This window comes from Pinus tabuliformis, chromosome 1_1 (assembly GCF_031772625.1).
Source record: "Pinus tabuliformis cultivar Carrire ecotype Pingquan chromosome 1_1, CPIR1, whole genome shotgun sequence".
NCBI lineage: Eukaryota > Viridiplantae > Streptophyta > Pinopsida > Pinales > Pinaceae > Pinus > Pinus tabuliformis.
In genome coordinates this window covers 621965567-621980098 of record NC_142297.1, presented here as the reverse complement: position 1 = coordinate 621980098, position 14532 = coordinate 621965567, and the positions used below count along the sequence as shown (strand labels likewise).

Below are 14532 nucleotides of genomic sequence, written 5' to 3'. Positions count from 1 at the left end.
GGGACAGCAGTGCAGCATAAGGTGCAGCAGTATGATGTGTACAGCATGGTCATAAGGTCCAGCATTGTGATGATGGGTGCAGCATGGTGCAGCACAGTGAGGTGCAGCATGATGACGAGATGCAGCACAATGATAGGTGAAGGAGTCACCTTGGAGAATCAATTGAAGCAACATGTCTTCAACTGATCTCATGTATCATCTTCTTAGAGATGATCTATGCTCTTATCTAGATAAGTCAAATTGTTGACTTTTGTTGTAAATGTACTATCTCTCTCTCACACACACATCTCTACTACTGAAGAACATATAAGAAGAATTGATCAAGGGTTTCCCCACATTGGGGTTTGTCCCTGGCTAGCGCCACATCTTGTGTCTTCTTGTCTTGGCTTGTCTTCTGTGATTTATGTTTATGTTCTATCTGCAGTTTACTTTAATGCTGATGTGATTGCTAATCTGGAAAAGATATTGAGCTAACTGTGAAAATTGAAATAAATTGCTCTAAGCATAGAACATACCTAAAATTAACATGGTATCAAAGCTGAGGTGAAGACAAAGCCCAAGCAAGAGTGAAAGAGCAATCATCGAAGACAGTTGGGAAAGGACAAAAGGATCAATGGATTCCTCATCCCTCTTCAAATTTGCCAAGGGTGAAGTTGAAGCAGAGAATATTATCAAAATGGCGCAGCGGAAGCTTCCGGTGGTCCACCTAAAGATCACTTCAATGGGAAGTCTGGATCTAAGGGTGGAAAGAAAGACAAATGCCTTGTTTGTAATAAGTTCGGCCATTATGCGAAGGAGTGTCTGAATGGCAGGGACACATCTCTTAATGAAGATAACAATCATTCCAGGGACCTCTTCAATGATCGAAGCAATGACAGACAATGCAGGTCATCAAGGAAACGGCTAACTCTTTAAAGAAAGCAACGAACCCTAGGTATGAAGAATCAAATGTTGTTTCTGATAAGATAAAGAAGCGTTATCTTGTATTGGCCCTCTCCTTCAGATTCTGTGGGAATCTGGCTTATTGATTGTAGTGCTTCAAGGCACTTCATTGGATAGAAGGGTGATCTCTCTAATTTGGTAGAGATGGAAACAATCGTGGGATTATACTTGGAGCCGATACCACCTATCCCGGAAAGGGTGTAGGGAATGTTACCCCTCAATTGAATGAGGGTAACTCGATTCATTTACAAAGATCTCTTTTGTGTACCTGATCGCAAGAAGAACCTGGTGTCCATTTCAGCAATGGAAGTCAAAGGTTTCAGGGTGGCATTCATCGATGGAAAGGTACGTGTTTGAAAATAAAATTTTCAAAGATGCTTTTACTCATGGGTTCAGGGTTGGCAATTTGTATCAAGTTGCAGGATGGTCCATTGGGGATCATGTCAATTGACATATCTCATCTATAACATCGGAGGTCTACTTATGGGGCCCTACCCGATGTGAGTCAGATGGTGATAGGGATGCCTGAATTCAAGAAGAGCATGAAGGTACATGTCTAAGATGTGCCGAAGGAAAATCTTACAAGGGGACCATTCCCCTCATGTAGCAGGTCCACAGGTTTGGAACAACCCGAGGAGTTTGAGATTCATGATCGAGAATCTCATGTATACAGGTGGAAGAAAGCCCTCTATGGCTTGAAGCAAAACACCCCGGGCATAGTATGAGAGGATTGATAGCTGTCTGATGAAGTTGAGATTCACTAGGAGTGAAACCGATCCAAACCATTGCTCAAAGGTTGTGGATGATAGACCTCTCATACCGGCACCTTCTGAGGACGACCTATTTTTGACAGGTGCAGACCCTCTCATTTGCAGAAATAAGAGGGAGTTGGATTCCGGATGTGGAATGGTAAACTGCAAGCTCGTGACTACCTCGAGTATCTTAACTTTCAAAAGTTATATGGTAGTGATGTCGGACCAGATTTGGGAAATGCCTCTGAGTTTCATAAACTCATTCACGTTGATGTTCTTGGTGAACTTCCGTCCGGACATATGTTTTGCAGTTAGCATGATGAGCTCATATATGGTTGAGCCTCATTGGATTGGTGCCAAGAATCTTCTGAGATATCTTTGGGGCAAAATCTCTCATGAATTGAGATACACTGCCGGAAATGTGAAGCTGCATGATTATTTGAACACTGACTAGGCAGGCAGTGTGGAGGATCTCAAGAGCACTTATGACTGTTGATTCTCCTTGGGTTCTTCTCAATTTCCTGGATGAGAAAGAAGCAAAAGACAGTTGCTTTGAGCACCGCTAAGACTGAATACATAGCTATGAGTATGACCTTGTGTGACGCTGCTTGGTTGCGGGAGCTCTTCAGTGAGTTGTTTGTACACATGATGGATACCACCGTGATCTTCTGTGTCAATCAGGGGGGGATTCAATTGTTGAGGAACCTCGTATTCTATGATTGCTCCAGTATATAGACATCAGATACTACCTTATCTAGGATATGGTACATCAATGAGCGAGGAGGCTCTATCGCATTGAGACTGATGTACAGGTCACAGACATTCTGTCAAAGCCCCGGGGAAAGGTCAAATCTGTGACTTTCCCGAACGACTTGGAGTCGTTGAGAGACCTTCTTATGAGGGTCCTGCATGTTGCATGCATTGAGCTCTGGGAGCTTAGGGGGGGGCTTGGGGTACTACTGGAGCAACACGCGACCATAGGGCAACTCACCCTCCCCTAATGGTGCGTTGTGTACAGGGTGAAGGGGAGGTGACTTAGGGACAGGATGAATGGTTCTCCTGTCGAGGCATCCTACCCATGCAGTTTGGGACTCATGGGAAGTACCTCTCATTTGGCCAATGAGCAGGGAAATGGGGTTAGGGACCATAGTAGGACTATCAATGGACGCATCGTTGTATCTACCATACTCCCTATGCTAGGATGACCTCCATTGATCTGGGATCAATGTAACTGATCTAGGATCAGTATGAGTGGTTTGAGACACTCTCTCGTGATATTGATCTAGGATCAATAAAACTGACTTCGATCAGTAGAGAATGGTATGAGACATTCTCGATCAATTCTTCTTCTTCATGGTTCAGCAGAGCAAAACAGAGCTTAGCAGAGCAGAGTAGAGTAGTGCAAGGCATTGATGGCAGAGATAGTATAGTCTAGCAGATGGATCAGCGGATGGAGTTCTCCGTAGTTGAGAGGGAGTGTTAAAATTGACAACTAGGGCCAAACTCCATGTGGGTCATCTTATTTATGGCAACTGATATTTTTCTCGGATCCCTCTCATCGAGAGGTGTAGGATTGATCTAAAGATCATCGATTCCGATAAGTATTCATGGAGATATGAATTTATTTGTGTTATGGGACAATTCGTCAAGATCGGACAGCAACTAAACTACCCCCTCTTGTGCTCCACGTTTTGGTATAAATACAAGTGCCTTGCAAGTCATTTGGACACACAACTCTCTTGAGATTTCTTCTTCTCCATTTCTTTGGATTTTAGTGGAAAGAAGAATCTCTAACGGATAAACGTTGTCCTAAAAGGATGCCCTAAACACAATCCTAGATGATGCCCTAGCAGCTTTATGCATGACCTAGATCTAGGGCGCAGTTAGCCCTAATCCTCTACGCTGTCAAGGAAGAAAATCCTCATCTACTATGCTGTCCCAAGGGTGACCCTAACCGCAATTATGGAGATGCCCTAGTTACGCATCCATGGAAATGAAGGCAGAAACCCTAGCAGCAGGTCTAAGGAGGAGAGATGCCCTAATCTTAGTTGTTACGCTGCCTAATGGAGATGGTACCTAAACGTTGTCTTAGAAGAGAAGTTCTACACAAGTAATGTCCTCATTGTCATGGAGCTCTCACACTTAAACGCTTTGGTAAAGAAGCCACCTCCAGCTATCCTTAACGTTGTTCTCTAACTGTTGTTTTGATTGTCATGGATTGTTGTCTTAATGGAAGCCTATTGCCGTCACCTAAACGCTGAGAGGAGAAGACATTGGCATTGCTATGTGCTAGGTCGCAGGCCATAGCACTATAGCTAGCCACCTTGAATATGACAGCTGGATGTATAGTGCAGCATAGTGCACAATAGGACAGCAATGGTCAATGGCATATAGTGCACAATGGGACAGCAATGGTACAATGATACAAAAATGTGACAACAAGGTGCATGGTGCTGCAAACTCATTAGGACAGCTATGACATTGTGCAGCAGTGACACAACAGGACAGCAGCAACAGCAAGTACATGGTGGTTGTACACAATGTTGTTAAAAGCGCGAACGGGATTAAATCGGCGCCGGGAAAAAAGCGGAAAAAATCGGCAAAAGCGGGAAAAAAGCGTTTGGCACAAAAATATTCATTTTTTTTCATTTTTTTTCAATTTTTTTAATAAAAAATCAATTTTCATAACTTAAAGCCCACTGCCCCGCGCCTCGGCGCTTTTTTCAATAAAAATCGCTATAAAAAAAAGCCCGCGATTTTTTGGGATAAAAATCGCGATTTAAGCGGGATAGTGATAAAATCGCGATTTTTTCAGATAGTGATAAAATCGCGATTTTTTGAAAAAATCGCGATTTTAACAACACTGGTTGTACATAATGGTATGGTACATGGGACAACTGTATTTAGTGCAGCAAGTTCATGGTGCTGCAATAGTATGGTACATGGGACAGCAACAACAACAAGGTGCAGCAAGCATAGTGTTGCAAGCACATTAGGACAGCAGTATGGTACTTGGTGCGGCAAGTACACAAAGCAGCAATGGTGCAGCAAGCACATGGGTGACAACATGGTGCAACAGTGCAGCATAAGGTGCAGCAGTCTGATGTGTACAGCATGGTCATAAGGTCCAGCGTTGTGATGATGGGTGCAGCATGGCGCAGCACGGTGACGTGCAGCGTGATGACGAGATGCAGCACAATGATAGGTGAAGGAGTCACCTTGGAGAATCAGTTGAAGCAACATGTCTTCAACTGATCTCATGTATCATCTTCTTAGAGGTGACTTATGCTCTTATCTAGATAAGTCAAAGTGTTGACCTCTGTTGTAAATGTACTATCTCTCTCTCTCTCTCTCTTGAACTATTGAAGAACATAGAAGAAGAATTGATCAAGGGTTTCCCCACATTGGGGTTTGTCCCCGGCTAGCGCCACATCTTGTGTCCTCTTGTCTTGGCTTGTCTTCTACAATTTATGTTTATGTTCTATCTGCGGTTTACTTTAATGCTGATGTGATTGCTAATCTGGAAAAGATATTGAGCTAACTGTGAAAATTGAAATAAATTTCTCTAAGCATAGAACATACCTAAAATTAACAAACAATGAAGTTGATAATTGATTTAACATTAATATTAAAGAAGATAGGGCAGATTTGCTGCTGTATTTACAGTTGTCAGAAAGTGAATTTGAGATCTGTTTGATGCATGATAAGATTTCCCTAGCAGGATGAAACTTGTGGACAGATTTTGGTATATTTTCTCTTGGATTACCTTGTTGATAGGAGTTATTAAAAGGTCAAAAATTGTCTTCTATTTCTCGTTCCGTTTATGTTGCATAACAGTCCAAGGGCTGAAAATCCACAGGGTTAAAATCCAGGAAACCTATAGGAAAGAGGTCAAAAAAATTTAGTTTAATTAATTGCTGTAGTGCGTAAAAGTTTTACACAATTAACATCTCAAAAACTTAGTTTATGAATGCATTAAAACACCAAAAGGAAATTACAAGATGACATTTATCATACTATGAAACTAAACAATGAAAAGCATCATTCAAATCAAAAGAGACAAGAATTTTCAAAGTAGTTGATTAATTTGAAGGAAGGGGAACAGCACTGACCTCATCAATTAAAAGGATTGAACCATCCACTGCCTTGCCAAACTCATACTTTGTGTCCACTAATAACAGGCCATGCTTGGATGCCATATCCTATCAACGTTCAAAAAAATCAACAATTAAACCATAGCCAAACCTTCAAAGCATAAGTTCATACGGCCAATAACAGTAAACACATCAAATTAATGCAACAAGAAGCATGAATTAGCAAAATTTTCATCCATATCATAGTCCTAATCATTCAAAAATATGCTCTTAAATTGCTTTTTATAAATAAAAGCTTACAAACTTGACAAACAAATATACGAAAGCTAAGCCAAAAAAACTCCATCCCACTAAAACTATTGAGCCATAGCCAACGTATAAGTGCATCCAAGGAATAAATCTATGTTTCACCAAATTTTGTGTGAAGGGGAAAGGGGACTTAAGGATGGTATGCGAGAACAACTAGAGAACTGCTATAAAATATACCATGTTATATTAAAGGCCATAAGTGACCAAAGAAGGTTAACGTGACTCTATAGTATAAGTAATAATACCAATGAAGAAGTGCCTTGAGCATCTTCAGAGACAAGAAACAAAGAAAAATCAAAATTGAATGGTACTCCACTCTAAACCTAAGTCACACAGCTCGGGTTTGAGTTTGGCAATAATAAGGTTCAATTCAAGTTTGAATTTCTGATGAGGTCCACCATTAGGTTCACCCATATATATATAGTAAGAAATCACCATCAATAAACATAAAAAATGTTATCACCGACTTGGAAATTGCAAGGACAGATTACAAGCTTGAGTTGTAAACAAGGTTATGAGCTTGAGTTATGGACACAATCAATGGCCATGAATTTCACCAAACCTCAAAAAAAAATTAGGTTCACTGAATTTTCAACCTCGAGGTTGAAGTTTGACTAACCTTGTGACATAGCTCTAAACATTTTCAAACAATTGGGGTTTGGCACTTTTTCTCTATGATCAGTGTTGAAGTCAAGATCTATGATGACAGCCAAACCCTAATCCAATCAAGTATAGAACTTAGATTTATAATAGCACTAATAAAGAATAAATCATATAACAAAACTGCTAAGAGATAAAAAGAGAGGGAGAGAGAACACAAAAACAAGAGAGATATGGTGCAAGTGGGTTGCGTCATGAGGTAATTATAGGTGTATAGATGGGTATATAGATATATATAAACCCATGCTACCACGTGATCAATGATATGGATGTATGAGAATTTAGCACCAAATCTGTTCCTTTCATTTGTTTGGCCACGTTCCCATGTATGGGCCTCGACTCCAATGAGAGAAGGTTCAGGGGTTTTTAATTCAAGCATGCAAACATGGGCATCTAAGTACGTATGGCACCGCGTGGAGCCTATGGGCCACGTCATAATGTGATCATGCCCAAGGTAACAAATATATGAATCTATGTATATGAATATATCAGTGCAAAAATGCCTACATGGATGTCGACACTATTACACCAAGACGTTGACCAAGACATGTAATTGAGCGCATGGGTTTGGAATTTAACTCATTCCCTCATTTGTTTGTATGCAGGCCTTGTAGGCCCTCTCTACTTCCAAACGATTTTCACTTATACGTTGAGGCCAGAGTACGGAGGTGCCTAGAAGTGCACCATTACTCGATCTCTGCATGTTGGAAGAAACGGCATCAAAAGCCCTCGATTTCATTTGGAACAAGGATGCGACCCGATACTTTCTAGTCACATGGGTGACACCTATATGGCACGTTGAGGCCAGCTAAGCAGTGAGTCGACGTGGAACTATAACTAATTAGTTGCATGACATGCAAAACCATGGCAGTTTTGGGGCCTTAGAGAAACGGTATTGAGCAGCACCCAAAATTCCCAAGATAAACTTGAAAATGCCACGTGCCCTCACAGAGGTATCTGGTTTTCGAACCGACGGGAGGAAATTTGCCCACACCTCAAATGTCTGAACACCCTCCGATATACCTCTTTGGTTTGTAGTTGTTGGATCTCGTGCATAGTTGTGTAATGGATAGGAGGATGGAGCGTAGTTGCGTCAGGGTGTATGTGGACAAGGAAGGGTCCCACTACATGTTCCTTTACATCTCAGAGCAGTGATCCATAGGCTATATGAAAAGGTCAAAGTCAAAATCAAAACTTCAATTGGCATATCTAAAAGTTTTAGGAGCGATATTGGGGTCAAGCAAGGGTGTCCTTTGTCACCTACATTTTTTGGTCTATATATTGACAAACTTGAAGAGTGGTTAAACAATCAAGATGGTGATGGTGCCCTTTTGGGTGATTTTGTGATAAGGCTTCTTTTGTATGCAGATGACCTTATTTTGATTGCTAAATCTGCTCTTGGCTTGCAAGAGCACTTACTTTCCCTTGAGAATTTTTGTAAAATGGTGGGGATGCAAGTCAATATTAGCAAGACGAAAGTGGTGGTTTTCTCTAACAAAAGAAACCATGATCAGCATAAGTTCTACTTTGAAGGAAACACTCTTGAAGAAGTAGCAGATTACAAATACCTTGGATTTGACTTCAATAAAAATCTAAGTTGGGAAAGTTGCAGAAAGAAGAGGACTTTAGGAGGTTGGAAAGCATTTTATGCTTTTCAAAATAGCTGCAGAGAGGCAGAGTTATGGGACTGGGTGACTAGCAAAACTCTTTTTGGGCTTTTAGTAATTCTGGTTGTTCTCTATGGGTGTGAATTGTGGGTCAGTAGTACCTCTGACTTACAGTGAAAGCAAATTGAAAAAATCCGTAAGTGTTTGATCACAAACAAGTTGAAAATTAAAAGTTCAGTCCCTTATGATATCATAATGAGTGAAATGGGGGTTGTCCCTATTGAAGCACTTGTTATGGTGCGGCTCATAAGATATTTAAAAAGAGTAGAGAAAATGGTAGAGGACAGATGGCCTAAGATTGTCTTCAATGACATTTTGTGCAAAAGAAAGAAGACTTGGATGCAGTGAAATATCAAATGGTTCAGTAAATGGGATATTTACTTGAACATGTGTCCCACAAATGGTAAAGAGATAAAAGCTTTTGTTATTGATAAGTTCCACAAGCGTATTTGGAATAAAGAGATAGGGAGAAAGAAAAAAAATTATATTGAAGAGTTTAATCCCACTTACAATCATCGTCAAAAAGCGTACATAGAGGCCAATATATCATGGAGAGCCAAAACTCTCACCAACTCCATTGTGAAACTGGACGTTGGAAAAGACCTAAAGAATATTGGGAAAAAAGAGTGTGCACATTTTGCACTTTTGGAAAAGTGGAAACTGAAAAACATTTTATTTTAGAATGTGAAACATTCAAGGACAGCAGGGACAGATACATAAATACTCTGACAGCAAGCTCTTGGGATATTGTATTCAGTGAGGGGACAATTGAGAAGTTGGGGGCACTCATCATTACGTTGAACAGAAGGGTTGAAATGTAGAAATCTATTAGTCAGACGACTTGTCCCATAGGCTATTTTTAGCCTCGTGGACATTAAAATAATTTCTTTCTTTTTCTATTCATGAAAGAAATTGAAATGAAGACTCACATTCCATTCATATAAATAAAGTTAAAAATTTGGGTTCTAAGAGAGGTTGGGTGATGACTAGGCAGTCCTAGGTGGTTCATGAGCCCACATGGCACCACAACTACAACTAGGTGACATGTGGATTACTGACATGTTATTTTCCATGTGTTAGTTGTATGGAACTTTGACATGGCAACATTGAGGAAATCTTTAGAGGGCCATATCTTTAAACCCAAAGCTTGGAATTTAATAAAGTTTATATCATCAGAAAGCTTTTGACTAGCAGAAGATGTTAGCAACCTCTAAAAAAGGAGTTTGAGATGAGTGAAAGAAGCAAAAACATTTATAACACTGACCTCTTTAAAATGACCAAAGGGTTTAGCTATATTAAAAAGGGTATAAAAACTAATTGGAAATGACAAAAAAATTATAATGAGAGAATAGCATTATTACCTTCCCACCATCACACTGATCACCATAAACAAGGTGTCCACCATAATTCTTGCATCGACAATTCAGACACAAGAACCAAAAGAGACTGACCTCCATCATCTACCTCATGAGTGTTCAAGGGTTTGTGATATTTCTCCTGTTTGTATCTCTCTTTACAAGCAGCAGGATAACCAAAAGTAGCCATTTCAAGGTCTTGCTTGAATGCAAGTGCAAACCAGAGAAGAATGTTACATCCACTTGATAAATAAGGAATAGCATGGCTTTTTTCATATGAAGAATCTTGCCACTGCAAATTTACATCATCAAAACCCCTGTCAAAACTTTGGTCCTCACAACCATAGTCACCCCATATTTGGTTGAGCTTGTATATTTATCATCAGAAATAGTGTGATTGCAGGTTTCTTCAGAGCAACAAATGAATTCTCTTCTTGCATCATATATTTCGTTATCAAACTCAAGGGCATCATACTCTTCATTAGTTTTATGCAATAGAAGTGAAAATTCTATCATCTATAGTCATCGGCCCTTGATTATAATTTCCCTGCACATTGTGACCATTCAATTCATCTTTGAATTAAGACACATCTAAATCATTGCACACCTACTTTGCCAAGGATTAGATCCACCATAGGACCTAAACAAAATCAACATCCATGTCTGAACCTTCCTTTGATGATGGATCTCCCACAGGTTTGTATCCTTCAGCAACTTACATGAACTCTCACTAACACCATCATCAGATTCATTCAACATTCCTCTCTACAATGTCATATCCATGTTTAACCCTGTAACACACCTAATGCCCTCTATGCACTTTGAGGATATGGGATACTTTTAACCACCCAAATTGTTACCAATTTAATAAGAAACCAAAAACATTCTTTGTTTTTAGCTATTTACCATAAGCAAGCATGACAGTACAAATTTATGCAACATAAATGTTGAAATTTGGTACCGGAGGACAGGTGGTTCCCTTAGGCTTTGATCTTTGGCCTAGGGAAAAGTGTCCAAAAGAATTTAATTTTTCTCCTAAAGTGACTTTATAATTTTATAAAATTAAATCTAATTTAAAAGTGACTTTAAGTGATAAAGTTACTAAGTCTAATTTTAAAGTAACTTTTATAAAGTAAATGAAAAATTAGAAAGGAAAAGTGACTTTGGAAATAAATGACTAAGTGGGTCTTTATTAAAGTGGGGTGAATTAAAAAAATAGAAAGTGAGATTTAAATGAGCATCTAATCTCAGCCATTGATCTAAATCTATTTCAGCCATTGGATTTAGAGATCACCCAAAAGTCACTTGGAGTTATATTAAAGGAGGAAAAGGAGGAAAAGGTCATTCATTCTTTCATGAGCAGATTGGGAGAAGGAGACAGCAGCTTGGCACACATTCCAAGGCAGCAGTTGAGCAGATTTGTACAGTTGATTCAGCACATAATGAAAGGCAGATTTTTGCACAAAAATCGAGGAGCAGTTTGCTGATTTTTCTGCACACAAAACGGAGGCCATACAGCATTTATTGCTGTCCTGTTTGCTGTAATTTCCAGATTGTTGTGAGGCACGGGAAAGGAGATAAGTTGTAAATTTGCTTGTTGATTTTTGCTGAATAATTCTCACTGTAAAAAGGCAATTTTCAGAAATAAAGAAGAGCTCTCAAACTGGTTTTCCCCAAGAGTTGTAGAGGGTTTTTTCAGGGTAAAGTTGACCAAAAATATCAGTGTTTTAATGTGTTTTAATGGTTGTTTTTTATTGCTGATTTTTAATTCTGCAATTTCCAGCGTTCTGAAAAATTTCCAGAATTTGTGTTTTCAGCAATATTTATTTTTTTCAGTCTGTTAAATGTATGGTTATGGGAATGGGCATTTAACTACATGGGAGAAATAAGGAGAAACTGAAAACCGCGGTGGGAAAACAGAAATTTCTACATGGTATCAGAGCTTGAGTGCTGAAGAGCAGTTTGGGACAGCAAAAGGAAAAATTACAGTTGCTGATTTTTCACTCAGAAAATTCCAGCAAGCTGATTTTTTCATAAACAGCAGTTTTATCTTTACTACAACAGTGCTATTTTTCAGTTTTAGGACAGCAGGATGTCAATGGGATTGAGGGTGGAGGATAGGTTGGATGGGCATACAAATTACAGTGTTTGGAAGGAGAGAATGCAGAGTATCTTTGAGGAGGCAGAAGTCTGGGATATCATGGTGCATACCGCACAGAACCCTGTTGTTGTGCCCACTGATGTTACTCAGTTGGCTGAGTATAAAAAGAAGAACAATAAGGGTAAGAGGCTGATTCTAGACGGAATCAAAGACCATTGCATTCCTCATGTGAGAGGAAAGAGCAATGCCCATGAGATGTGGACAGCATTGTCCAATCTCTACCAGAGTACCAATGAGAACCGGAAGATGGTCCTGAAGGAGAAGCTGAAGAACATTAAGATGGGTAATGATAGTGCAGTTGGATATCTCACAAAGATTACCAATGTGAGAGATGAGTTGGCAGCGATTGGAGAGGCCATTCCATCCACTGAGTTGGTGCGTATTGCAGTGAATGGCCTCCCCCGTTCATGGTTGAACTTTGCTGATGGGGTTTGTGCACGTGAGACCCTTCCCACATGGGAGAGGTTTTGGGATGATTGCATTCAGACAGAGATCAGGAAAGGTCAGCTTGGGGCAGCCAAGCCAGTTGAGCAGGATGAGGACGTAGCACTGGTGGCAGGAGGCAAGAAAGGCAAAGGGAAGAAGCAGGCTTCCACAAGCGGTGGTGGAGGCAAAAGCAAAGGTAAAGGTAAACAGGGGAACACACAGAAGGACTATTCCAAGGTGAAGTGTTGGAATTGTCAAAAGATGGGACACTATGTAGTTGTGTGTCCGGAGAAGAAGAAGAAGAAGGGGAAGAACCAAGACGTGGCAGCTTCAGCTGAGATTGAGGACTTTGCAGGTCGTTTTGACCGGGAGTTTGCGTTCACTACATGTGAGTCCTCTAGTGCAGGATCACCTGCCACACAGGTTCAGAGGGAGCATGCTTTTCCCTCGATTAGCAGAGCATCTACAGGTATCTGGTATGTGGATAGTGGGGCTTCACGTCACATGACAGGAGTCCGTGAGTACTTCTCAGAGCTTTCAGAGAGTGGCACTGATATCGAGGTAGTACTCGATGATGACAGAGTTGTTAGAGCAGTCGGGGTGGGGACAGTGACATTTCAGAGGGAGTCCAAACCTCCCTTGAAAGTGTCAGATGTTCTTTATGTGCCAGGGTTGAGGAAGAACCTCATATCCGTCTCAGCTTTGGAGGACAGAGGATATGAGGTACTGTTCAGGGGAGGATAGGTGTTGATGTATCCCAGGGGCACTCCAGCTGATTCAGCTAGAGTGATAGGTGTACGCCATGCAAAGGTGTACAAGTTTGCATTCCAACCCCTTTTGGCATTGAGCAGTAGTACCGACAGCAGAGCTAGCAGTTCTGAGTTGTGTGAGATTTGGCACCGCAGGATGGGACACATGTATCATGGAGCCTTGAGGACATTGCGGGAGATCACTACAGGTGTGCCAGATTTCAGTACTGATCACTTTGATACTTGCAGAGGTTGTGCGATGGGCAAGTTTGCCAAATCCCCTTTTCCCAGCAGTGACAGCAGAGCGACGGGGATACTTGATTTGATTCATTCCAATGTGAGCGGTCGGATGTCTCATGTTTCCTTGAGTGGATATGAGTACTATGTGTTATTCATTGATGATCACTCCAGGAGGACCTGGATTTATTTTTTGAAGACCAAGAGTGAGGTCTTCAAGCGGTTTCAGGAGTTCAGAGCTCTTGTGGAGACTCAGACAGGTCGAAAAATCAAGTCCTTGAGGTCGGACAATGGAGGAGAGTACACCCTTGGAGAGTTTGTTGACTATTGTGCGGAGGCAGGCATTAGGAGGGAGTTCACTGTTCCTTACAACCCCCAGCAGAACGGGGTTGCAGAGAGGAAGAACAGATCCATCATAGGGGCTGCCAAAGCCATGTTACATGATCAGGGGTTGCCATTGTTCTTGTGGGCAGAGGCCTGCAACACAGCTGTTTACTTGCAGAACAGGAGTCCGCATCGTGCCTTGGGGCACATGACTCCGGAGGAGGCTTTCTCTGGGAAGAAGCCTGATATTGGTCATCTTCATATCTTTGGATGCATTACATACTCCTATATACCCAAGGAGAAGAGGACCAAACTAGAGCCCACCGCAGAGAAGGGTATCTTTGTGGGCTACAGTGAGACCTCAAAGGCCTTTCGGATTTACATTCCTGCACAGAGGAGAGTTGTTGTCAGACGGGATGTGAAGTTCGAGGAGGACAGGGCCTTTAGGAGGTCACGGGAGTTAGAGTATCTGGATCAGCCAGACCCTCAGCAGCAGTTGAGTCACTCGCAGGGATCCAGTGGGCAGGGATCAGGAGGATCCGGAGGTACATCTATGAGGATGTCAGGTCCATCAGTGAGCAGTGGCTCGCCGAGCCAGAGGGGTGGTGCTCCGGGCAGCATGCAGAGCAGTTCACTAGGGAGTCCACTGATGGACAGTTCACACGGTACCTCAGCTTCTACAGGTTCAGGTGCAGGCAGGAGGACAGCAGACAGACAGTCAGGAGTTCAGGCTACTGATGGTGATGAGGAGGAGGAGTTTCATTCTCCTATGGGAGAAGCATCCTCAGGGAAGAGGAAGCCCAAGTGGCTTCAGGACACCTTGAGAGATGCCACATCTGTTGCTGAGCCGAAGAGG

General features: G+C 41.4%; 1 protein-coding gene across 3 annotated transcripts in view; it reads right to left on the bottom strand.

Annotated features, from left to right (window-relative positions):
- Positions 1-14532, bottom strand: part of PUR7 (purin 7) — a 234922-nt gene that overhangs the window by 41658 nt on the left and 178732 nt on the right. For all 3 annotated transcript variants that reach the window (XM_089392427.1, XM_089392426.1, XM_089392425.1), the window contains one exon: positions 5807-5896. In XM_089392427.1, coding sequence (XP_089248553.1) covers positions 5807-5896 — 90 coding nt within the window. The remainder of the gene's footprint in view (positions 1-5806; positions 5897-14532) is intronic.